A 27,009-nucleotide genomic window follows, 5' to 3' on the forward strand; every position below is an offset into this window, starting at 1 on the left:
TGCCCTCTAATAAGGACAGTGGGTTAAAGGACTCTCCTTCCCTGGAATACTGCAGCTTCCTCTGCTAATGCTAATAAATGACCTTTATCACTAAGAAGACTATGAGAATGAGACTAGGAGAAAGGCCTTGTAGCTTCTGCAACAAAACCCTAAACTAATACTTCCATATCTCCTGGACTTAGCAGATACACTTAACTAGTTAGTGGCCATGGTATATGCTGAAACAACTACGGTTATTTTAGGGACCAATGGGGTATATAGCAAGATGGGCAAAATTGTATTTCTAATCATGCTTTTGTTTTCACTTTTAAAACAAGGAGAAACCCATTTCTATGAAAAGCAATTCAGATCTTCCCAATTTTCGTTATACAACCTTAAATGATTACTTAGCCTTCAGCTTATTTTTAAAAAGAATGAAATGACCAAACCCTTAAAATTCAAGACAGATGCTGACAATTTAGGAACTCATAAAGGCTTTTATGGTAGTCTGCTTTTCATTTATGGTCATGGATCCAGGTATAGCATAAATGCAAAAATTGTTCTCTGAGAGATTTGTTGCCCTATGTTACCCTAGCTGGGTAAAGAGATTGACTTTTTAAAATCTATATATGAGGAAAGAGAAGGCAGAGTCAAACAGAGAGATAGTTGAGACTGGACTGAGCAATTGGCTCCTACAGTTTCTGGATGCTTGCCCAAGTCATACTTGAAAAAGTGATTGAATGGGTTACTAGAGGGCCCTTCATCATTCTTTACTTTTTTCATTCATTTATTCATTTACCACTGATATAGTAACAACTTATGGTCAAGGTATTCTGCTAAGTATTAAGAATATAAAAATCAACCATATGGTCCTTGACCTCAAACATCTTCTATTTTAGCAGGAGTCATATTTTCTAAAATATATATAAAGCCTTGTAATAAAGATCCACATGTGATGTTACAGGGCCATTCAATGAATAAAACATGCATACTCCCTGAGGAGTCTGAACCCTGAGGTCTGTAATCCTGAACTGAGAGGGTCAAGATCAGGTAGGAAGTCACTGCTCAGGACTGCCACAGGAGAAGCCCTATTTGTGATAGAAACATCGAGGAGGGATTCCAAACCCTGAAGCGTGGAGTTGGAGAAGGATTAAGAATCAGACAGGACAAGAAGGATCACAGAAGTTGAAGAAAGCAAAGCTTCACTGGCAAAGAAGAGGTGCCTGGAAAAGCTTCTCAGAGGAGGCAGTCTTTGGGCTGTGTCCCCCCGTTAAATCAAGGGGCAGAGAGGTACTGGGTGCTCTCAAGAAAGGGAAGGAAGCAAGCCCAGAGTTGCTCTAGTTTCCTGCACTGGCTCATCCTTTAAAGAGGGGCAGTTCCACGTCCACCAGGGATCAGACCTTCCCTCCTGTCCCTGGGTGCAAGATGGAGCAGTCTTGCTCAGAACACCTCAGATACTCAGTAGCTGTCCCTAAAAGGCCCCTAAAGTGACATTGGGGAGGGGAAATCATCCCAACATCCATTCTGAACAAGTAGGAAATTGCTTTTTTTAAAAGTTTGATCTGAAAGACACACACCCCCCTTCTCATAGGGTGCACCCCGCACTACTCAATTTATCTGTGTCAGAAACTCGGAGGGCGAATTGATTGTGCTGTGAATTGAACCTCAGGTTTCATTCTGAGCACTTGAAACGTGACATTCCTCCACCAAGCCCTCCTGCTTGGGTTGTTTTTTCAATTCTAATGTGTTGAAATATTTCTGCAGCTCTGGTGCTGTCTTTCCCTGGGCCGGGAAATGCAGCTTTGATCAAATCTCCTAATAATATGGGGAGATGTTGAAGATTAATACCTATTGATAATCCAAACTGCCAGACAGCGAGATAGAGAAGAAAATTTAATAACTTGAAAAATGGTTGGCAAAGAGCGTGGCTTTATTTCCAGCTGACTCTTCCCTGCGTTTGTTTCCACTCCAGGGTGAGTTTTGACGAGGGCCACTCCTGGGACAAGTATAGCTTCACTTTGCTTCCTCTCTTCGTGGATGGGGCTCTGGTGGAGGCCGGAGTAGAGACCCACATCATGACGTGAGTATCTCTTTTGCTGATGGAATAGAGGCCTGGGACCTGGGTTCTCCTTCTACTGGTGCCTCTGAGTTTTTCTGGGAACCCTTCACCAAAGTATTTCATCTGTGGGTCAAAGTTTCCTCATCTATAAAATGGAAGTATTTACATTTACACCACCCCAACTCAAAAAGCAACCAACAGGATTCAACAGTCAAGGTTTCTATGGAATTTAAAATATCAGAACACATACTCATTTATTCCAACCCAAGAAAGCAGAAATTTAAATCATTGGATATGCCTTTTCTCTTTCCAAAGCAGTCTAGAAAGAGGCAGGGGTGTAGGAATTGGAGGAATAGAGCAGTCAACAAACCATAATCAGGGACTGCTTCAAGAGAAACTTCCAGAGTCTCATCTCTCCCACAAACACACACACACAAACACACACACATACACACCCCACACACATTTCTTGTTGCTGTACTTCATATTAATTTGCTGAAAAAAGATTTTGCACACTGTTTTAAAATGAAAGTAGAGGATTGGGATATAAGCCTTAAAGCTATAAGAATCCCTAGAGTACTTTCTGAATATTAAAGAAAATAATAACAATTTTCTACTGTTTTTTAAAATGTATATAAAATATTAACAATGCTTCAAAAATCGATCAAAAATTTGATGTTTATGTGTGTAGGGGTGGGTGATTTTGGTAATTATTCTCCAGCCAGTACTGCTCATAAATGCCCATGTCCCAGTTAACTGAAATACCTTACATCTTCAAAGCAGGATTGGGGAGCATTTACTCTTTTGTGGGGTTGGAATGTATATTAGTTAGTTTTCCATTACTATAAAAAAATGCTTGAGATGATTAACTTAAAAAGATAAAGGGTTTGTTCTGGCTCATGGTTCCAGAAGTTTCAGTCCATGGTCAGTTGGCCCTATCACTTTGGGCCTATGGCAAAGTAGTACATCATGGAAGCCAGAAAACAAAGACAGTATAAAGATGGGATGTAGTTCCACAATTTCCTCTGAGAGTACACCCCAGAAACCCAACTTTCCATCATGAGGCTCCACTTCTTTAAGGTTTTACCACCTTCTTTAGGCCTTTGAGGGACACTTTGCATCCAATCAGTAGCAACACAGAAGAATTAAGAGCATGTGTCTGTGCTGGGGAAAGTACGGTCTTCTAATTCTAAGGTACACTGCTTTTCAAACTTTTATACTTGTGGATTTCTCTGTAGTTGGAGTGAGTCTTTTCCCAACACTGATAGACTTCAAGGAACTTCAATGGGGACAAATAGCTAGTTGCTGTGCTCTGCCTTTCACGGGGTGATCAGATGTGGAAAATCCTCTCTAACTATGCAATCTGATCAGATCTTGTAGTCTGGCCCCAGACTTTGCCATGCTCCACGCATCTTTATCCGTCCTTACCTCCAGAAGGTAAACTGGCCGCTCCTCTGCACTTTCTGATTTAGAGAAAGGACCCAGACATGATAAAAAAATGGAAGATGGTGCAGGAACTAGGGAAAAACAAAAGAGACAGATTAAAACTTGCAAGATCTCAGTATTGGGACTATGGGAGCTGGGTTAGGCTACTGTGTTGTCCCATGGCTGTGGAATGCCTGTCTAGTAGCTCACTTGGCAGGACCTCCACTTCTTCATTTGTAAACCCAAATCTCCTCCTTCTTAATAAAATGTCGTTATTCTAAAAAGATCTACCTTATTTGGAAATTTAGCAGAAGCACTGCAAAGGAGTCTGGTGTCTATAGAATTTATATAGGGTCTTTCAAAAGAGTCTGTGGATTCCTGGTATATTGCTATTGAAAAATATTCATAACAGAAAAATTGGGAGAGTCCAAAGAACAACTTTAGAGTTTCTTGGGATAGGCACCATAAGGAGTGATTTTAAATTCTCTTAATTCTTTCTGAATTTTCCACTTGCTAGTGAAGTCTTTTCTTCATCTCCAAGGGCAATGACCTATGTCTTTAAAAGACTTAACACTTATGTATCAGCATCTATTTTGTGTTAGGCACTGGGCTGGACCCCAGTACTCTAGTTAGAGATTGAAAGATAAGATGTCAAACCTCATAAAGAGCTGGTACAGTCTACTCTACCCAATAATGAAGTGAATTATTTTGCCTTGGGTCACAGAATACTCTGCCAAGAGATTCAAATTTTTCTTATGAATTCCAGGAAGTGAATAGAATACTAGGAACCATACCATCTTTTCCATAAGATTCTCTGTCCATGAGCTGACTTTTTCTAATTATTTCCCACCTTTCACTTATTCACTATACACAAGAGGAAAAGCTTCTACCTTTCTAGGATTTTCTGTGATATGGCCACTAAAGTCATCCATACCTGATGACTCTAGATGTGAACTGATAGTATATGGTAGGACTTTTCTATTCACATCTGCTGTCAAACATCAGTGAGGATATCCCCTATAATGTGTTGCTCAGAAGGTAAGTATATGAGTTCAGTTTTGCCCAGTAATTTCTTTTAATCCCTTAAACCCCCCAACAGAATTAGCTCACAATCTAAATTTCCAATTAATGTTCCCATGTTAACAAAATAGGTTCTGTTGTTAAGCTGTTAAATTATTTTTTCTAATTTAGGGTCAACAACATGGTAGGAAAGTTTTGTTTTAAATAGTATTTAAAATGGAGAATATTATGAATGTGTAGGGTCTAAAGCTTCATCATTTGTTGGCTATACACCAACCATATGTAGCATTGATAAAAGTCCTCTATGTTCAAAGATGGTATTGTAGTATAAATTTTATTTCTGAATTACAAATAAGTTGGTAAATTTGTAGATAACATATAGTGTGTGTGCACAGTGTATGTATATATAGACATATATGTACATATTTGCTTATCTATACATACACACATGTACATGCACACACATGAAAATAGATACAATAGAGTTAGAAACTTCTAGATTCCAGGTTCCTTGCAATATCTTTGTATAGTTACATGATAACAGGAGAGTTTTTAGTGGTGTCTGCTGTATGCCAGGTACTGTTCCAGATGGATTAACCAGAAAGGAACCCCTTCCCTTGGGAATCTGTATGCTACTACATTAGATAAACCTAGGGAGCAAATTATTTTGCCTTGGGTTCCAGAATACTCTGCCAAGAGATTCAGATTTTTTCTTATGAATTCCAGGAAGTGAATAGAATACTAGGAACCATACCATCTTTTCCATGAGATTCTCTGTCCATGAGCTGACTTTTTCAAATTATTTCCCATCCTTCACTTATTCACTATACACAAGAGGAAAAGCTTCTACCTTTCTAGGATTTTCTCTGATATGGCCACTAAAGAGTTTTAATTATCAAGTTCTGAATTCTAAAAGGTAGATGCAAGAAGTTTTTAGAAATTCAAGAGGTACCTATATTCAAGCCAGATGTAGGTGCCTATACCATCCAAACCTGACATGGCCCTAGAATCGTGGGCAACGGTCCCAACATCAGCCATGCCCAATTTACCAAAGAGACTTCCTAGGCTGCCTCCTTCTTCCCCTCGTCTCAGAGCCTGATTTACTCTGCATTCTCTTGTGTGAGGCCAATTTGAACTCATTGCATGCCTCTGTTGGGCATTACTCTGAACAATACTACATGCACACTAATCTCTGCATGACCTGGCATTCCCTGGAAAGTTTAAGGCCATGGTTTAAAATCTGTTTTCATCTAATCTTAAATGGTAATAATTTTTTTCTCAGCTTCGTATGGAGTTTAGCTGGCCACATGAGTATGAGGGAGATTGACCTCAGGGCCAACCCATTTATTGAAGAGATGAGATAGCACTTCAGTTTCCCTTTCCTTCCCACTAGAACTCACAAGAGCTTGGCAGAACTTCTGTACCTCCTCTATCTTGCTTATAGAGATACTCTAAAGAATACAGTATAATTATTTTAGGTAAGGGTTCAGGGGTCGGGGGAAGAGAGATTTACCTTTTCATGAAATTAAGATGAGTCTTGGAAGCATTCATCAAAACAAATATAAACAATTTATTTTACTTGTGTTTCATTTTCATTAAATCAGACTTTTTCTTGTATGAAAAGAAGAGTTTTGTGGGGATTCCAGACAACCAGAAAGATGACCCCTAGAAAGGTTACCAAGAGACAATTTCTATCTGCATTCTAGACTTGAAAGGATTATAAGCCTAAGTAGCCAACTAGGGTTGACCAGTGTTTTTCTTTTGAAGCAGGGATTCAAGAAAGCATACATATTTCTTAGGTGCTATGAGAAGAGGGAGTCTATTTGGGGCCATGGAGGCTTAGCATTGCCATTGAACTGAGAACGCATTAGTAAAGTGGGATATTTGAATTAAGTGAATTTACTGTTACTCATAATTTTCTCTTGGGCTTAGCTGTGTCCAGGGGAAAATGGGACCACAGGAAAGTCCTATTATCTTGTCACCTTGATTTGAAGAATTAATATTTATTAGTTCATTCATTTAAAACTATGTCATGAGCTTCTTAAATGCATCAGACCCTGCTAGATCTTCACAGGTATTGAAGAGGCGAATACAATTATTTCCCTTTAAGGAGCCCTCAGACCTAAGTGAAGGGTTGCTACATAGGGAAACAGTACCCATCAAGAAGCCCTCCTTCCACAGTCAGGAGGTGACAGAAAGAAGTGCAGGACTTCATACATGCAGAAGGTGACAATTGAGTTTGGAAATTTCAAGAGGAGAAAAACCAAATTATAGACAATAAAATATAGCTTCCAAGAAAACAGAGATTTTTGACTGTTTATTCACTAATAGAAAATCTTCCCCCTCAAAGTGACTGGCACATAGTAAGTCAGTAGGAGGGATGGAAGGATTTCAAGATAAAGGAAAGAACACAAAGGCAAGAACCAGGAAAGAACATGGCTTGGTGTTAAGGGGTGAGACTATAAAGGGCTGCAGGTCATGTTTAGGAATTTGAACTGTATCCAGAGGGATGTTTTTGTTTTGGTACTAGGAATTGAACCCAGGGGCACTTAATCACTGAGCCACATCTCCAACTCTTTTTTTAAAATTTATTTTTTATTCATTTTAATCCATTATAGATGACAGCAGAAAGCTTTTTGATTAATTGTACACAAATGTAGCACAATTTTTTACTTCTTTGGTTGTACATGAAGTAGAGCCACACCATTTGTGCAATCATACATGTCGCAACTCTTTTTTATTTTGAGACAGGGTCTCACTAAGTTGCTGAGGCTAGCTTTGAACTTTCAGTCCTCATGCCTTTAAGAGCCCCCCCCACACACACACACCCTTATGACAGACAGAGCATACATGTGTACATTATGTCCAGCTATACTCACATATAGGTTTAAGTTCCCCAAAGGGAAGATCTTTTTGTTTCTTATCTGTTGAATGCTACATATTTACCAAGCTTGTGTTAACACAGAATTTGACAGCATACATGTATTGGATGAAGGAATAATTAAATGAATAAGTAATGATCTTGTGAATTCTAAGAATAATATCTGTTTCATGATTTTCATTTATGCTCTGGCTCATAGCTCCAGCATTTTAGGAAATTGATTCTAGATCTACAGAGATTCTAAAGTTTCATGATCAGAATCCAATAGTTGCAAGTTATGAGGAGAGGATAAAGGATGCAGGATTGCAGTTCACAATCAGAGTATCAGAGAAAAGGGTATCTCTGTGCAGAGGTGTGAACATAGAGGTTATGAAGCATGGGAGCAGAATGCTATGTGGGCACAGAAGGATAGCTATAGAATGAGGATCCTTCTGGGAATGACTTCTGATTTCCTCATCCTGCCACACAAAACAAATCTGCCCAGCGTCTCACTGTAGCTATGCAGAGGGATATACATGATAGAGACAGTGACCAGCTTGGAGGTCTGAGATTTGCTTGCTTTATTGCTCTTTTTTTTAACAGTCTTTTCAAATGTTGTTATTTCAATGTCTCCTTGATAACCTTGAGAGGAACCATCTAGTGTAGCCTAATTCACAATGAAATGTGACCGTTCTTATTACTTAAAGCTAAGGACAATGCTGGATGATTGACAAGCCAGAGGGCCTATTGTGAGTCTCAGACTGTGGCTCTTCAACTGATGAACTGCCTGTGGCTGCAGAGCATTTGGGCCCCTTTGGTCCACTATTTCTTGAAATGTTGTTTGTACCCAAAGTAGCTCTTTAAGTAGAGGGTTTGTTGTTGTTGTTGTTGTTGTTGTTCATTTTGCTTTAACTCAGATGTAGAATCCAATGTAAAACCACTTTCCTACATCCTCAAAGTTGTGTTAACAATACTTTCCTCATATGCAATTTTCAAATCAATTGCTTGAAATTTAGCTGATCCTTTACAAGAGTCAGAGAGAACCAGGTAGATTCCTAGAGGAAAAAAAATCCAGAAGCAAGGACAGCTTTCCTTAAAAAAGCAGATAACTTTGAGGAGTGAGCAACAAAATCTCTTAGGAGAGCTCAATCTGATCTGCAGAAAACCAGGGAAGATTTTACAGTAAGTTTGTGTCCTTTTATCCTCTTCTAAAGCCAAGAAGATTCTCAAACTTTATTTCCTTGTAATCTCCCATTAACCCTGCAAGCTACATAGGATTATCACCATTGGGAGGGTGAAGATGCCAAGACTCAGAGAAATTAAATGTTCAGCCTACATGTTTAGAAGGAGGCAAGATAAGAGCAAGAAATATGAGGGAAAATTTAAGGAAAGGTTCTAGAATCCTATAAAGTTTGTTCAATAAAGAACCATGAAGGAATGTAGGGAAAGAACAGCAGGATATTTGTTAATCCCCTACGTACTGATGAGTGCCCACTGGGTACATGACCACAGAGTCACATAGTCACAACAGACCCATCCCAGGATTGCAGTTCACAATCTGAAAAAATATGATAAAGACATGAAAGAAATAGGGAAGAATTAAATGGTAAGATATGGAACAAATTATAGCTGCCATTGGATATGAAAGAAGTTATTAAGGACAGAATAGCTTAAAGGGGTATAGTGGTTACACAGACAAGAGGGAAAGAGGTCATTCCAGGTGGATCGCACAGTGTGGGAGAATGGATGGTGGGAATGTGCCTGGCCTGGAGAGAAGAGAGTGAGAGTGGGCAAGGCTGGGGATGCCTTCAGCAAATTGGACAGAGCAATTGTCTTACTGGCTCCCTTTATAAATCCCATTCTAATTGGCGTAAATCTCTGATCCATTGTTCCACAAGCAGAACTAATAGTCAAAGTGAAGAGGCGAGATAACATTTTGTCTAGAAAATTATGCAAAACCCAAAGCTGCCGAGGTTTCTAAAAACAAAAAGAAAAAAAAAAAGTGAAGACCTTCTTTCCACTTAAGAGACTGTGACCATGTGCTTAGCAGGGAGCATCCTTTTAAGTTCAGCCTCAGCACAACCCGGAGTCCCAGCCTAAGCTCAAATGCATTGTTTAGCTTCTAGTAACTGCATCCGATAAAGTCCTTGGAAATGAACCAGAGCTGCTTCCATTGATCTGTTTTTCAATTTTCTGTTGTTTGCTGGAAGAGCCTGATTTTACTTTGCCCAAAGTAAGTCATTTGAGTAATCGGCAAATCCAGTGGAACTCCAAAGTCATCGCCTCCCGGGCTGACTGCCTGATTCATAACTTTCTGCTTGTCATCAAGTTTGCTCTGCACTCAAGACACACTCTCATTTGCACCAAGGAACCTGAAAGTAAAACACATGCGTTCAGAGGGCCTTTTGGATGATGCTGGGATATACTGAGGCAGGGGCGGGTGGGGGGTGCTGGTCACAACCTGGAAGGAAAAGCTTATTTTGACCAACAGATCATGCTGTAGGCTCAGGAATTGGGTGGTGCCATAGCTGAGATGATGAGTTTTAGAAGTCCAGTCTCCATGTCAGCACTCAGCTAACCGCTCACCATCTATGTGACTTTAGCTACCTTGCTTAAGCTCCCTCTAAGCTCCAGATTACTCACCTGGATGAAGAGATAAAAATGAAGCATTGATGGGCATTAGAGATGTTTTTATTCTCCAAGTCCGGTCATCAAGAAATTGGTCACCTGCAGGGAAGAATTTTGGCCTACTAGACCAGGAGTCATAAAACTCACTGTAAAGATCTTTACAGTGATTTTAGGCTTTGCTGGCCACAGGGTTTCCACTGCAGCAACCACTCAGCCATCCCAATCAAGGGTGTGAAAGCCAAAGACAATATACAGACCAATGAACACCTGTGCATTCCAATAAATTTTTTTAAGAGAGAGAGAGAGAGAGAGAGAGAATTTTTTAATATTTATTTTTCAGTTTTCAGTGGACACGACATCTTTATTTTAGTTTTATGTAGTGCTGAGGATCGAACCCAGCGTCCTGCGTATGCCAGGCGAGCGCGTTACCACTTGAGCACATCCCCAGCCCCCCAATAAAATTTTATTATGGGTACAAATTCAAATTTTATGCAGTTTTCACATGTCAGAAAATCCAGATCTTCATTTGCTTTTTCTCTCTATTTAAAATTTAAAGACAATTATTATCTTGTGGGCCACCTGAAACAAGTAGAGCTTCAGACTTGGCCCCTGGCTTGGAATTTGACCCCGAACAAGAGTGTGCACAGGACTTAATCCTTCACACCTGGGTTTTGGATGGAGTCCCTACACTGCCCCAACCTATGAATTACCTCTCCAATTGCACGCCCTTGTGAAATATTTTCCATGAAATGGCTTAGATGTTTCCTCATTTTTTAAAAGTTTTACTGGGGCATGATTAACATACAAATATCACTGACTAGAATGTCCCCTGAGTTCATCAGTGTGGTCATAAGGGGTACATTTAACTCTTTTTTAAGTCTCTTCATTTTTTATCCAAATTCCACATCCAAAAAAATCTCACCTCTTTTAGGAAGCCCTCCTCAGTGACTTCTTATTCTTTTCCTTTTATTGAGTTCCTTCCGTGAGCCATATTGTTTGACTCACAAATCTATTTAATTTGGTCTGATTGTGCACTTTTTCTCATGAATCAAAATTGCACAATCAGAAATGCCTGGTAGCATAAAACCCAAATGCCTATGCACCCCAACAATTTTCTGGAGCCACATGGAACCCATTGTAAACTGAGCATGTTATTTTCTGCTCCACTCTTCACCTGATATACACACGTTCATTCCAGATGTTGCAGTTCATTCTTTGTTCATCAGAGGGGCACTCCTGCCTCTGGTAAGAATTTTGAAGTTTTCAATTCCCCAATTTAGATTTCATATCCATAGTTTTATAACCATTTTATTTTCTTACAGTTTGGCATTTAAAAATACAGAAAAGTACAGAGAATGTCATCAGTACCTGGGTACCCACTATCTGAAATTAATAAAAATGTACACACTTTCATTTTGGATTCAGATTTTTAAATGAAATATATAGGGCATCTAAGACAGAGCTGATCTTCTCGTTATTGTCCATCTCAAACCCATTCCCCTCTTTTCACAGAGCCTTTTGAAATAGATATTGGCTCTATTAGTATTTAGTCATTCATACACATACATGTGATATTGCTTTCCGCTTTGTTTTTGTATTGGTACTGGAAATTGAACCCAGAGGTGCTTTACCACTGCCCTACATCCCTGGTCTTTTTATTTTTTATTTTGAGACAGGGTCTTGCTATGTTGTTTAGGACTTCACTAAATTGCTGAGGCTAGCCTTACACTTGCAATACTCTTGCCTCAGCCTCTCGAGTCACTGGGATTACAGGTGTGCTCCACCACACCTTCTGTTGCATTGTGTTTTTTTGAAATGTATAATTTAATTAAATTGTGTCCTTCTTTTACATGCTTCTTTAACTCAATATCTAACTTGGGACATATTCATTTGGTCCAGGCACTTTTAGTGCTACATGGCCTTCTGTCATGAAATGAACAAGCACAATTTATTTATCCATTCTCTAGAATTTCAATAGGTATTTAGGTTATTTCTAGTTTTACACTATTACCACAGTTTTATCTTATCTTTGAATGTGCCTCTAGCTAAATACATGGAAGTTCTATGAACTTCATACCTGAAAACGGAATTTTGGAGTCATGATGAATTAGCACTCTCACCAATAATGCATTGTTTAAAAAAAACAGCAATAATGCAATAATAATTCTTGCACTGTTTTCTAATTCTTTATTCATCAGCCATCTTTGCAGTTAAGGTGTGAGGTCCTCTTATGGTTTCTATGAGCCAGATTGTTCACAGCTATGCCTTCTCCTCCTCCACAGCACTGAACATGATTGTGCTTGTGAGTAACTGGTGCTCAGCATATGCGTGGTGTGAGTAATGCTACTGGATTGGACTGCAGGCTATTTAAGAACAGGTGCTGATTTTTACACTTTTTCTTTTTCTTTCTTGACTCAGGATTTGTCACATGAAGAAGGAAAATGTGATGGCATTATAAGGACATAGGGAAAACATGGGGCCCCTTCCCCTCCATCTCTTGTACTATCTTTTTAGTTTGGGGGTTTTCTTTTTTTTGCCTTTGATCCTCTTTTAAATCTCATCTCAAAATCCATCTTCTCCCTCAATTCCATCTTGGAGGTTCTCCTTCCTCACTCAATCCCCAGCTTGTCTTCTAGAGGTTTAGAGACCACATTTTCTGATTCACCACAATAAACTTTAAACTTTCAAACCCATTAACAGGACTTTGTTATTTTTGAGAAAAGAATTGACATTGTTTGGCATGAAAATGACTTCTGTAAATTCATTTTTAAAAAGTCAGCTTTCTTTTGTCTCTTCACTTCCACTAATTTTAATCTCTTTCTCTGTCTTTCTTTTGCTCTCCTACTTTCCCTATGTTTATTTTCAAACCTTTTGTAACCCCTACTTCTTTCCACCTCTTACCGTTCACCATGTCTTGCAACTAACGCCAGCTCCACTTGCAGGATTCTTGCTGTTGATCCCCTGCCTATTTCTATTAACATCTAGCTCATGTCTTGCCTTTGCTCGGTGCAATTTCTGTTGTGGCCACTGACCTCTTTTACTTCTAATCCCATTACTCCCTAATGGGAAAACAATCAGGTGGTATGGATGCCCACCAGTAGCCAGGGATGTGGCCTGAATTTCTAGAGACCAACCACTGCTGTCTGCCGATGGCTGGACTTGCCAGAACACTGGTCTTTCTGCTTTGATTTGAAATCTATTCTTAGCAGATTCCTCCATGGAAACAGGGATCAGGGTGCAAGGTTGCAGGGGCTTCTTGAGGCAGAGGCAAGAGGAGGCCTGGGGTGCCAGGCCTTTCAGAGAGAATGGAACTCTTGCAGGAACATTGAATAGAGGACTTGGGAGTTGCTATTACAAGAACTTTTATTATTTCTTTATTTGACAATGTGTACTGATAGCTAGCTACAGAACAGGCAGTGTTGTAAGAGTTCTAGAAGCTGGCTGGGGCATGAACAAATAGCCAAGATCTCTAATGAGAGGAGGTTTGTATTCTAAAAGCCTTTTCCGTCTGTTGTGGAGGGAAAATCAGTTTTTTAAGAGGTTTATTTCAGCTCTAGTGTTTTTGGTTATCTATTCTTTAATTCAATTCTGAATATTCATAATGGTGGTAGGTGTGTATGTATATGTGCATAGAAGAGAGAGAGAAAGTTTTGGAGATAGATCTTTAGATATTGCCTAGAGTTCAGGGTACCTCTAACCCCCAAGGTTCTAATCCTGGCTGAAGTTTCTGATTATTGCTTATCATCTCCTATGAGAAAGAATAACACTGTAATGAATGGAAAGGAATATCACAGACTATTAAAAACAGGACTTCATTTATAGATTTTTTGTTGTTTTCAAATTATTTATAATGAGAATTCATTCCTTTTATAATGAGCAAAATGAAAATCATTTATCAAAATGTACACATAAAAAAATCATCTTCCTGATTAAAAAAACACAACAAGGGAGGGTCTCTGTGTAAATTTGTGCTGGGGGTTGTGTGAGTCACACTCCACCTTTGAGTTTGTGACCTAGCAGAAGAGAGTCTTGCTATCCACCATCACTTCCCAGCGGTAACCAATGCCCTGAGTATCTTAATACTACATCATTTCAGATAAACATACTACTGGAAGCTATGAAAGATAAGAATAGGAAATGGGCAAATCCTACTCACAAAATAAAAAATTGAAGAAAATTGCTAGATAGTGACTTCTGATGAAGCAGCACTCTCAATAATTTCTTCAAGGTCATGTGGTTAATTTATGCTGCATTTGTAGGTTATTGTGTATTTTAAAAATTAATGAAAGATTTAATTATGGCAGGGTTGCCTGTGACCTTTTGTGAAATGACTTCATCATAAATCTGCAGGCATTTCAGAACTGTTTTCCAGGATTCTAATAATTCGCTCTCAAATTAATGTTATCCAGCCCGTGAAGGAGTTGAGGTTGGGTAAAAGGATTACGTTGGAATTGTGGTTTCCTAGCAATGGCTCATTCGGAGTCCTGGATGGAGGTATCAGAGAAGATGGTGTGTGACTTTCCTGAATGCACAGCAGGTTTAAGTATTTACTTAGAGGAATGAGAAACATATCCAGTGTGTCAATAGGGAGAAATTGCATGTAGCCAGACTAGGTCATTGCAGAGCAGTTGATTTAGGGCACATTTATCTATATGTGAATGTAATGTGACACCTGGACTAATGGCAGAACTCCCCTTCCTTCCTGGACACCACAGAGGTTCTCCTTTATTTGTAAATCAAGTCTATGCCTACCCCCAAGCTTGCTGGCAACCGGCAACGCCCAAGTTCAATTCCATGGCTCTTGTGACTTTCCCTGACCTCAGAAGCTCATGGAGAACAGCTAAGCTATCTCTGTGGGAGCAGATTCTTTCCACAGAAAGCTGACTATTATCATGGTCTGTGCATTCTGATGATTAACTCGCTCCAATAAAGTGAGGAGAAAGACCAGGCAGTGCAGAGGAATGTCCCATTTACAGCACACCAAAGGAGATCCTCTGTCTCAGAAGAGACTGATAGCCTACAGCTGTACTTCCAGGGTGGCAGGCTAGAATTTAGAAAACTCAGGGGACCTTGTGGACACTGGAGTTTAGAAGGAAAGCAAGTAAAATCTGGAAAGGAGGTCTTGGCTGAAGCCCTCCCTAGTTCACAGCAGCACTGGATGAGATCATTACTGTGTGTCTCAAGCAAGCAAGTATTCATGGGGCATGTGGCACTCTGTGACTCAACCTGCAACATGAACAAGTTCCCCCTGAAAAGCTGTCAGCACGGATGAAAACTGGGTGTCAGGAAACTTGCGTTCTAGTGCTTTGTGTTCTTGAGCACTGCACTCACTATTTTATCTGGACCTTGGTTTATAGCTAGCATATGAAGGAATTAGGCCAAATCTCGTCCCTAAAGACCCTTCCAGCACTAAGTCTTTATAATCCTGTTTGTTCTCTTTCATGCCATAGGGATTCCTGACTGTAGACCAAGCCACAAAGACTGTTCAGGGTCAAATGCATACCTCTCCACATAGTAAATGCTGTAGAACTTGAGACAAATAGGACATAATTGGAACATTCTGGTTATAACTTCTCCCCAGATTTCTCTTTTCTTCCTCCAGTTTCATATATTTCATGTTGTTTTTTTGCTGATTTTGTCCAAACAGGCTATATAGAGCTAGAGGTAAGAGAACTGCTTATGTCTGAGCCTCAGTAACAAACTGTGCGTTCAAATGATTGCAAATGAATCTTGAAACACTTAGAAAGGACTATGAGGCTTGCTGAAAGCACAGGGCTGCCAATTTTGTTAGAACAGTGGCCACAGATGCCTCTATTTGACTCCTGACTTCCTCATTTCCTTGCTGTGCCACCTTGTTGGATGCATCATTTAACTTCTTTAGCTTCAGTTTCCTCTCCTGTTAAATGGGAACAATAAAAGAAATAATGATAATAAGTGAAAACTGTGAGAAATGATTAGCATGCTCTCAGAGTTCAATAAGTTCTCCCTGATATGGGTATTATTAATTAATATTGTCTTATTTGATTAGCTTCTACCGAGTGCCCATCTTTGGCAAAGTCTTGTAGCAGAAATCATGGGAGTACAAAAACATTCTCACCGTCCTAAAATTCTCAGGCATCTGACAAAATATACAAAGTAAATAATTATAATTAAGTACTGTTAGGTACCAATACTAATAGTTTAAAAGTACAGACTTTTTGATTTATGCTAGATATACAGTACATTTTAGCCTCAGAACTGTGTTGAACACTGTCATTATCCTCATTTTGAATGTGAGGAAACTGATGTCTTAATACCTTTGAGGAATTCTCCAGGGATCCACATCCTGGGCTGATGTGAACACCCTTGCGCTTCCCTACTCCATTCCACACCTTTGAGACGATGACTATATGCTGTTTATGTGCTCCTTCCATAAGTTGCGAACTCCCATGATTGTTTACTCTAGCAAAGAGGGTAGGACACCAGAACATCCCGTGAGTTTTGATATGCACTTGCTACCAGTCCTACCCCAAATACGGATAAAGTGCTGTGGAAATTCAGAGGAGTGTTTTCTTCCCAAGAAGGAAATAAAGCAAGGAAGTTGGAAGATAGTGGAGGACAAAACAGAAAAAGTTACCATTTGAATTACAATTAGAAGGAAAATTACTTAAGAAGGCCGAATAATTTCAAAACCTGTTTTGTAATTATGTCATATACAAACTTTCACAAACACAAGGAGAAATGGAATATTTGCAATCAGGAAAATATGTTAATAAACCTCAATTAGAAACCAATAGATTAAATAGTCACAAAGTTAGTATGATTTTTGGATGTGAATAACATTATTAGAAAGCTTCATTTAAAGGTCCTACTTAGAACCCTCCACATAACAACCAAGAATAAATGTTCTTTCCAAGCAAACATTTAATATTTTTTAAGATTAACCATCCATTACGCCATATATAAAGTCTAAACTACTTTTGGAAGACTGATATCACTAAGGCTATGTTCTCTCTATGCATTGCAATTAAATAAAATATTTTAAATTAAAGAATCATAAGGAAAGTAAATATAAATGTGTATGTTTAAAAACAAAACCATGAGTTATTTAGGAGTAGTTTAGTTTCTTAAAGAGGCAATCATAATGGTCACTGTGAAATATTTCAGTTGGAAAGGTTTCCTTCTGCCCCTTTCTTCCCCAGCCAAGTGCTATCTATTATTTGAGGCTTGCGGAATGAGTAGGAGTTGGATAAGACAAGGTGTGTGGAAAGCCATGCCAAACAGAGGAAAGGCAGAAACTGGAAATCATGCTTCTGTTATTGGAACTCAATGGAATTTTGTTTTAACTTAAAGTTGTGAGAGATGATACAACACACAGAGGGAAATGAAGGCTAATTTAGGGAGCTCACATTCAAAGTTCTTTACATGATATTCATGACTAGGTCTTGTGACAGTTCAGGAACAAGAGAAGACACCGTGGATGTTTCAACACAGCAGTTGAAGTTGCAGAAATGAATAAGAATAGTGGCCATTTTCATTATCAAGGCATGGAAAGAGGTCCTAATGCAGTTGGGCAATTCAGTGGAGGCATTTGAGAAAGAAGAAAGTCTGAAAGAAGCTGACAGAGTCAGTTTTGGCCTTGCTTTGCTTCTGAAGATGTTATTTGGGCAGATTACAATGGGAGGTGGTGGCTGGAAAAGTTCAAGACGCAGGTGCAGTCACTGAGGAAGGAAAAGGGAATGTCCTGGTGTCAAGTTGTGACAACCTGATCTTGTCTTAGTTGAGTTCAGTCAAAAGTTCCTTCCGAAGTCATTCTGCAGCAAAGTCCACCTAATTTGTCTCCCAAGAATTGTTTATTCTTCCTTTTTGATATTTATAGTAGCTTCCTGGAAATGACTCTTTGTCCTTTCCCTTCTTAAAGGATCATGGTCAACCATATTTCTTTGAAGCTTCTTTCAGCTTTCATAGCTATCTGTAAAGCTGGTATAACTTGGGGTAGGAAAAAGAATCAAGTGACCGGGGTGGCGGGGGAGTTAGGTGACCCAGAGCTTTGCTCCTAGAAGAGGTAAACATCTTTACAGAGCCTACTTCTCTAATTACATTTAGGGTGGCATTGTTTCCACCTAAATTATAGCAATTATATACCGAGATCCCATTTGAAATCATTTAATTAATGAGTAGCTAACCCTTTCTGTGGATGGAATTCTAATGAAGTCTTTTATTTTTGTGAGCCACCTCCCTCCCTCAAATTAATCGCTCTTTTTCCAGAAAGACTTACTCAGGTCTGAATAGTGGATTAGAGGTGTGTTCTTTAGCATCCCAGGAAATCACATTTGTCTATGGAAATCCTAGCACAGTCCAGGATGACAAGGGACAGAGCTGCTGCTTTTCCTCACCCACCGTCCCTCGAGATTGCTTTTAGCTTTCTAAACACCCTTCTTGCCACGTTCTTTAAGCCCCCCCACCACCCAAAGGCACATAAAGCCACTACCCCAATTTTGGAAGAAGTGAATTCTTTTGTTAGATCAAGTCTCTGTATTAATCAACTCAGACCTATATTGACTGAGCATCTGTTATATGAAAGAAGTGCCCATGGAGAAAAAGATGAGTGACTGAGATACATAAGTCCTTTGTGTGGAGGATTGCCAGAAAATAGTTAACTTGTACCCCTGAAGGTAGACATGGGGAATAAAAGAAAATAAACCTAGAAGTTGTTTTTCTAAAAGGGCCATTTTCTGCATCTCATTTTTTAAGCATATTTCTCTGATTATAAAGTACCTTTTATCAGAAAACTAAAGGCTTGAGGGAAGTAATTTGTTCAAGGTCACCTAACTAATTTCGTGGCAGAGGAGAAATAGGAGAAGCCAAACCTTCTACTTTCCTGCATAGTTCTTGCCACTATGTCCAGACCACCTGCACATTAAACAATAACACAGACCACAAGAGGACTATGTGTGACCAGAGTCACATTAGCAGTGTGGACACTTAGCACTGGAGGAATTTTAAAAAAACAAAAGAAAGAGAGAGATGGCTCCGTAGGTATATAGAATCCAAGAAGATGAATCTGAAGTGGAGACAAAGACTCTCATGAAAAAAAATCTATGGGCAAAGTAAAAGGAAAAAGAAAAACAGAAGTAATAAATTCTAATTGATTTTTTTTCCTGAAAAATGATGGCAATGAACATTGGTTGTCTGTAGGGATTTAAAAAGATTTTCACATGCTACATTATCTCACTTGGTGGAGTTTTGATTACATAAGTGATTATATTTCTTTGCATTAAGAAAGAGGGATAGGGTTACGTTTTTCAAGAAGGAGGGCAAAACAGTTCCACTTGGCAATTGTAAGCAAATGGGACTGTTGGTAACAGAGGACTTGCCCTGCAAGAACTAACTCCTCTTTGCCACAGATGGAGAATAAAACTCCACCCTCTCAAATTCTTTTGTTCCTTCCATTGGCCCACAGTGATCAATTAGCCATTCTCTGCTACACAACTACCGTGGCTAGGTACTACTCTTCTTTATAGGACACAAAGAAGTACAAGAATTGTACTTAAGGAGCTTTCTAATTGAATAATGAAAAAAAAATTAATCAAAGATACAAGAAAATTAAGAAGTCCTGGATCAGTGGTCTGGAGCAGTGGTGCTCAATGTGTGGTCCTGGGGCCAGTGACATCAGGTTCACCTGGAACTTATGAGAAATGCAAATCATCAGGCACCCCACATGTACAAATGAGAAGCTTTCTGTGTGGGAAAAAAAATCTATGTGTAATAAATAAGCCCTCTAAAAGCACCCCTGGTAACAGGCACACTTGAACTTCTTAAGTAAGAGAGCTCAGTGTTGCCAGAAATATCACAGATTTTCTGAAAGAAATAGCACATGGTTTAGGAATCACATTGTCCTTTGAAATATTTCCCACACCTTTGGCTCCTTCACCCTACCCATCTCCTGGTAGTCTGTTTTCAACTGATATACTAATTGAATTGATAGACACTTTATTCTTCTAAAAAATGACGCCAGGATGAAGAAGTTGCACCCACTTTGTTGGCAGTGGGCTCCTTGACTTTAGAAGAATATTTACAGCTATTGAGAAACTCTGTCCTGGGAACTTGATGTTTGTTTCTCATTATTATTTATTAGAAGCAGTCTGGGATTTCTTTCTTTTTTTTTTTTTTCAGTTCATGACCAAGTGGACCTTTTCCATGTTTGTCATCCCAAATACAGCACCTATTTTCTGTTGATGGTCATCCTGATTTCTCTGTTGGAGTCTCACTTCCACAGATCATATTATGAATTTCAACATCTCTCCCATTTGTGTTTGTGAAAGGGGAAGAGAAATATTTGAATATGAATTAGTCCTTATTGTATCTCCTGTTTATTTTGTTATGCTTGCTGTTTGTCATTTCTTCAACGTCTGCAGCTCTAATCAGATGAGCAGCAAAAGAATGTGATGTTGAGCAGAATTAGGAAAGCCACATCCATGCAGAAACAAAAGCAAATGTCGGAGCCACTAATACATCACAGGAGGGGACCCACAGTGAACTGTGATCTTCCCAGAATGAGACTGATTGGAAGCATGGGGAATGTGTTAATGTCTGAAAGTGGTTAAGGGGTTTACCCCACTGATCTGAGTGGGGGCCCATCGAGAGACAGAACAAAGCTTATAATCCTACCAGCGTTTAAGTGATTATAATTTTCTGTCTGGCATATGAAAATAACCTCACGGGAAAGCAGACTAGCATACTCCCAAGTGAAAATATTAGTGTTTATCAATTTACAGTTTGGGGAAAAACTTAGGAATCATAGTATAAAGAAATCTGGGATAGAAGCCAAAGAAATGAGATGAAAGGAATATACCTGCCAAGATTGCAGAAGAGAAGAATCCACACCGGTCCACAAGTTCTAACTGAGCATATAATCTGGTGTTCAATCCTGAAAAGAGCACTCTGAGATAAAGAAACAGACATCCCAAATAATTGGGAAGACCAACATGGACATCTGTAGTGGCTCAAATGTAGTACACATCTATATATCATCCTTGCATCCAGTTCACTGTAGCCCCTGGGCAACAATCAAGCCTGAGTGTGGAGTTCTGTTCTTCCTAACCCTAGAGCATCTCTTGCCCTCTGGACAACTTTGTCTGTGAGAAAGTTCTCTCATGGCTTGTAGAGCTTCATACTTCAGAGACCCCTAATATGTCTGCCAGTTACTCTTCTCTCCCCAGCCCTTCCTGATTCATGTTCAGGTTTACTATTTCTGGAACCACTTCTTGGTCAGGGAGTTGAAGAATGCTTTTGAGTCATATGGTCATCTGTGTTAGTTTCCTGTTGCTTCTGTAACAAATCACCATAAATTGGCCGACTTACAAGAACGGAAATGAATTCTTTTATAGTTTTGGAGGACAGAATTTGAATCAAAGGGTCAGCAGGACTGAGCTCCCTTTGGGTCTTTAGAGGAGAATCTATCCCTTTCTTCTTCCTTCTTCCAATGGCTCCAGGCATTTCTTGGCTTGTGGCTACATAACTCCAATGTCTTTTTGTCTTCACAGTTTTCTTCTCACTGCATGTCTCTCTTCTTTGTGTCAGTTACAAAGATACTTGTCATTGGATTTAGAGCCCATCTTGATAATCCAGGGGGATCTCTTTTGTTAGTCACCTTTTAATTGCTGTGACCAAAATATCTGACAAGAACAACTCAGTGAAGGAAAGGATTATTTGGGGCTCAAGGTTTAAATTTCAGAGGTTCAGTCCATGGCTGACTGACACCATTGCTCTGAGCCAGAGGTGAGGCAGAAGAGTGCAGTGGAGGAAAGCTGCTAAGTTACTATCCAATAGTCCATTCAAATTTTTAGTTCATTAAATGAACTAATCCACTGATTAGGTTTCAGCTCTCCTAACGTAAGCACTTTACCTATGAACATTCCTGCATTGTCTATTACATGAGCTCTGGGAGTGGGGGACACCTCATAACCAATACAAAACCATCTCATCTTTGGAATCATAACTTATCTATGCCTGCAAAGACCTATTTTCCAAATGAGATAATGTTTGTAGTTCCAGAGAATGGGACATGATCATATCCTATGGGAAGCCACCTTTCAACCCAGTGTACCATCAGCCATTCTATTTCCATGTCTTAAACTTCCAGAACTGTGAATCACCCAGAATAACTTGATAAAATATATGAAATTTATTGATAGATAAAAATACATGTTCCAATGAATATGAATTTCTGTTTAAAATTTCAAGGAATTCAAAATCCATCACCAACACCAAAGCCCAAATGTGTACTATAGGTTGAAATACAATTTCTGAATGGTAACATCCAACATTAAACACAGATTTTCTTTGTTATCTGGCTAATGTAAATAGCCCCTGATATTGCCCCTTTTTTTGTTCTAGATAATGTGTACAATTTTGTTAACTTATTTTAAGATCATCTTGAGTCTTTTACTTCTCTCCCTGAAGTGTTTGCTGGTATTGATCACATTGTATATAGAAACTCTTGAGCTACTGTTATTGCTATTCAACCTCAGCTGTACCAAGCCTTTTTCTTTTATCCGATACTTATGTCATTACCAGGAGGAGAATCTGACATTTCTCATGGTTGCATCACATCTTATTAAATTCAACCTATCTCCTTAGACTGTCAGGACCTTATTGGGTCCGATTCTTCCAGCAAGCATATGGACTGTTTCTTCCAGCATTATGTCATCAGAAAGTTCAGTTTCCATTGATGACCATTATTTCCATGTCTTCAAATCATTAATAAATATGATGAACAAGACAATAGACAATAGAAACTTGGAGCTGACTATTTATACCTCCCTCCTGGTTATTTTTAATACTTTAATTAGGTGTTGTTCAGCCTCATAATTTTACTAGCACCTGACTCTTTTTTTTTTTTTTTTGCTTTTCATTTTTTTTTAATTGCTATGGCAGCCCTGCCAGTTACCCTGCTGACATCCAGGTAAATCGTGTGCCTCATATTTCCCCTCTTCTGTCTGCCTACCCAACGTTTCATAGAAAGGCATGAGATTAATCCAACGTTATGTATTTTGTGATCCATGAAATTACTAAACTCTTTGGAGTAGGCCGAAGTGTTCAGTTTAGCATCACAAACATCCTTCAACTCAGAGAGCTCCAATCAGGGAGGACTCACAAGAGGAGGTGTCTTTTGAATGTGGGAGAATTTTGATAGGCTGGATAGAGAAGGAAGGAGACATTTGTCAAGGTCTTCTCTCATCCTTTCATTTGTTTCTGGATGAGATTTTCAGTTGAATTCATCTCTCTTCAAACAAGTAGACATTTAGGATAGGAGAAAGCGGTTTTGTTAAAGATTTGAAATGTAGAGATTTGTAACCTCTGAATGAATTCAGAATGAAAAGATAGAAATACCTTGGTGGATGGCCTGGCGTTGATGTGTGGGATCTGGAAACCACTGGATTTAGCGAGAATGCAACAAAACCAAGAACCAGGGGAGAGACAGTCAAGTTCACTCCCCATGGGGTGTACCACATGTGCAGAGTGTTCTAGGCTCAGGGCTTCTACCCAGTGCTGAGCGGATGCTGATACTCGTACAAAGACTCTACAATTTTACTAAAGGAGAGACCCCTCAGTGACTCCCTCGAAGTCTGTTTAATCTTACTTGACATCAAGTTTTTATTTTACTTTTATCTGATAACATATTCAAAGTTGTTTCTTTTTTTTTTTTAAAGAGAGAGTGAGAGAGGAGAGAGAGAGAGAGAGAGAGAGTCAAAGTTGTTTCTTGAGATACATTTTCAGTTATATGATCTACAAAGATAATCCTGTTTCTTTCCCCATTTCACAATTGTTTTTAAATCCCATTTCTCCTGTAAGCATCCTTGTCTTTCAGACCACCGAAGGAACTGTCCTATGAGAGAGTTATTCTCTTAGTTTTCATCATGACAGTATGTGAGCCTGGGCAGAGGACACTCCAGGGCTGTAGTGTGACCGAGTTTCACGAAATGGAAACCATCCAGTGTCTGAAGGACTCCCGTTCCTTCAGACTTGTTCTAAGCTCCTGGCATGATTAGTCACCCTTTACATCACGGTGATAGATGTCTTGCTTTGTAATTGCAAGACGTGCCACCCGGGTAGAGTATGGATGATCCGTCTTTTTTTTTTTTTTTCCTATTTTTCTAGAGATGATTGATCATTCATATTTATAGGGCTCTCAACTGCTGGGCTTTGAAAAGGTCAGTATTGATTATCTAAGTCATGCTGATGGTGTGCTTCTTTACTATACATAAATATGAGTTCCTTTTATGAGACTGCTATGATTTTTCAGAGGAGGAGAGGGGAGAGAACATTCATGTGAGTAAGGCAATGGGAATTTCACCTACAACACATTTAGATACAGTCACAGAATTTGAGGAAGGGAAGAGTCATACTTTAGATTAACTAATCCACTCCTCTTCCAATACACACACACACACACACACACACACACACACACACACACCAATTTATAGATGAGGAAAACTGAGTCCCTGTCAATGGACATGGATAGGTGAAATCCCAATGTTTGCATTAAGGAGAAATGGGAAGGCTATGATCCAAATGTGAACAATGGTTTTACCTGGGTCATGGGGTTTGGATTGTTGAACAACTTTTCTACATTTTAAATCTTCCTGGAAAGCACATATATGGCTTTTGCAATTAGGAAAAATGTTTAATGTTAAACTCACTGGGAACGCCATGCTGATTAGCTGGAACTGTGAGGACAGTGGACTCCTTCAGTGGCCTTCCAAGAGTTCACTTTGGAAGGTCAGGAAAAGTCCAGGCTGCGGTCCAGTCCTCTATCCTTAGTTCTGGTGCATTACTGACTGACAATGGGCCTTCTCTGCTTGTCTTTCCTGCCCTTCCCCAAACACTTAGAGTCTTTGGCCACTTCAGCCTCCGCTCTGAATGGCAGTTAGTGAAAGTGGACTACAAGTCGATCTTCAGCCGGCGCTGCACCAAGGAGGACTATCAGACCTGGCACCTGCTCAATCAGGTACAGCCCAGGGTGGGGCATGCTGGCCTCTAGGGAGCGGAGCTCCTGCAAGCTTGGGTCAGTATTTAGCCTGGGGCCTTCCTATCACAGGAGGAAGGTAGCAGGATATCTGAGCAGTGGGTGTGGGTTCAGGGGACATACCAGGCCTAGCAAGGGTACAAGATATTTAGGGACCATTTGGCCCCTGGGATCCTATGTATGTGATCATTGAGATGTCTCAGCTACCTGGGGAGGGGAGTTGATGTGGGGATTTAGCTCTATGTGCAGAGAAGTGAGCATCAGGCATATTCACTAGGAGGCCCTCCTTTGGCTGCTCATCTGCCCTGCCACCATGAAGAGTGAGAATATATCTTAGGCCAGACTGAAGTAAGGGCCCTGGGGTGTCAGGAAGAGGATCACAGAGTGCAAGGTGGATGGGTCTGCCGATGACTGATACCCCTTACTGTGTAATAGGAGCAGGTGTCTGCACTCTTTAGAACCCTGAGGCTATGTAACTTGTAGCAACTTCTCTTTTTATCTCTAGCTTAAGAATTAGGAGTTGGGTACTGTCATTTGTCAGATGGAGGGAATTTGGGGGTCAACTTCAATTTTACTGTGAAGATGACAGGATGTTGCGTGCCACCTGTGGGCTTCTTTCTACCTGATATTCTGCTGAAGCCACTTGGCTTGTGGCCTGGTGGTTCATGGGGATGCCAGGAGTCTTTGCAATCTCTGTAGACGTGGAAGAAACAGGGTGATGTGGATATCAGGGGATGGGGTGGGTGGAGGGATGGCGTGGGCCAGCCTCCCACAGTGATCCTTTTGTGGGGTAGCAATTTATTCTTGCAATTGCTGGATGGTTCCTGTGGTTGCTACCCCAAGTAGCACAGAAGGTAGAGCAGAGAAGGACAAGGCCAATGTCTCTTGCTGAGAAGCTGGCTTATTTCAGCTCCTTTCTATTTTTCCGCCTCTCTCACTATGGACTTTCTCTCTAAGGGAGAGCCTTGCGTCATGGGAGAAAGAAAAATATTCAAGAAACGCAAGCCAGGAGCTCAGTGTGCCCTGGGCCGAGACTACTCGGGGTCAGTGGTCTCAGAACCCTGTGTCTGTGCCGATTGGGACTTCGAGTGGTGAGTCCTTTGGCATTTTATCACCAATTACAACCTGATTTTTACCTGTCTGTGGAGTGGGGTTGAAGATGGAGGTAGGGGAAAAAGGCCTGTTGCAGAGACAGGATGTATGTCCCCTGGTCAGGTTACGAAGCCACGTGGGAGCCTTGCACTGCTGGGAAGAAGGCAGGCCAAGGCATTTTAACAGGGAAGGTCACTGGTGTGTCTGAGCAGCATCTCCAAGGCTTCCCTCATCTTCAGTGAGCAGATGTATTGGACAGTCGTAGAGGGGTTGGGCTGGGCACAGAGGGAGCTTAGAGAGCCTTGGATGTTTGCCTGCAGACCTGTTTCCTCAAACTGTGCTTCATGTGGACTGTCTGCCATGATTTCCTTTGCTTTGCATTTTCATTGATATATAATATTTGTACACATTTATAGGGTGCAGTGTGATCATGGGCATGTGTATGCAATAGATAAAGATCGACTCAGGATAATTAGCACTTCCTTCTGCTCAAACATTGATCATAGTTTGGGTTGGGAGTCTTCGGACTCTTCTAGTTATTTTGAAATATTGAATAAAATGTTGTAGACTGTAATTCTCTAATGACAATGACAAAGAATAACCTTTAATCTCACCTGTTCAGATTGCATCCTCACCTCCAGCCCATGACTCCCAAATATTTAAACACTTACCTCCAGACCTGGCCTCCCTCTCCTTTTGTACAGATATGTCTCTAGCTGTCTCCTCAGCATACATCTCTTTAGGATTTAAGAGGGAAGTCAAGCTGGGAGCAGTGGCACACGCCTGTAATCCCAGTGGTTCAGGAGATTGAGGCAGGAGGATTGTGAGTTCAAAGCCAGCCTCAGCAAAAGCGAGGTGCTAAGCAACTCAGTGAGACCCTGTCTCTAATAAAATACAAAATGGAGTTGGGGATGTGGCTCAGTGGCCGAGTGA

The 27,009-nt window shown here is 40.0% G+C and overlaps 1 protein-coding gene across 1 annotated transcript in view; it reads left to right on the forward strand.

Moving 5' to 3' along the window:
* Window positions 1–27,009, forward strand: part of Sorcs3 (sortilin related VPS10 domain containing receptor 3) — a 616,840-nt gene that overhangs the window by 530,742 nt on the left and 59,089 nt on the right. The window contains exons 14-16 of the mRNA XM_026401144.2: window positions 1,952–2,059; window positions 24,849–24,966; window positions 25,942–26,075. Coding sequence (XP_026256929.2) covers window positions 1,952–2,059; window positions 24,849–24,966; window positions 25,942–26,075 — 360 coding nt within the window. The remainder of the gene's footprint in view (window positions 1–1,951; window positions 2,060–24,848; window positions 24,967–25,941; window positions 26,076–27,009) is intronic.

Source organism: Urocitellus parryii, chromosome 5, assembly GCF_045843805.1.
Source record: "Urocitellus parryii isolate mUroPar1 chromosome 5, mUroPar1.hap1, whole genome shotgun sequence".
Taxonomy (NCBI): Eukaryota; Metazoa; Chordata; class Mammalia; order Rodentia; family Sciuridae; genus Urocitellus; species Urocitellus parryii.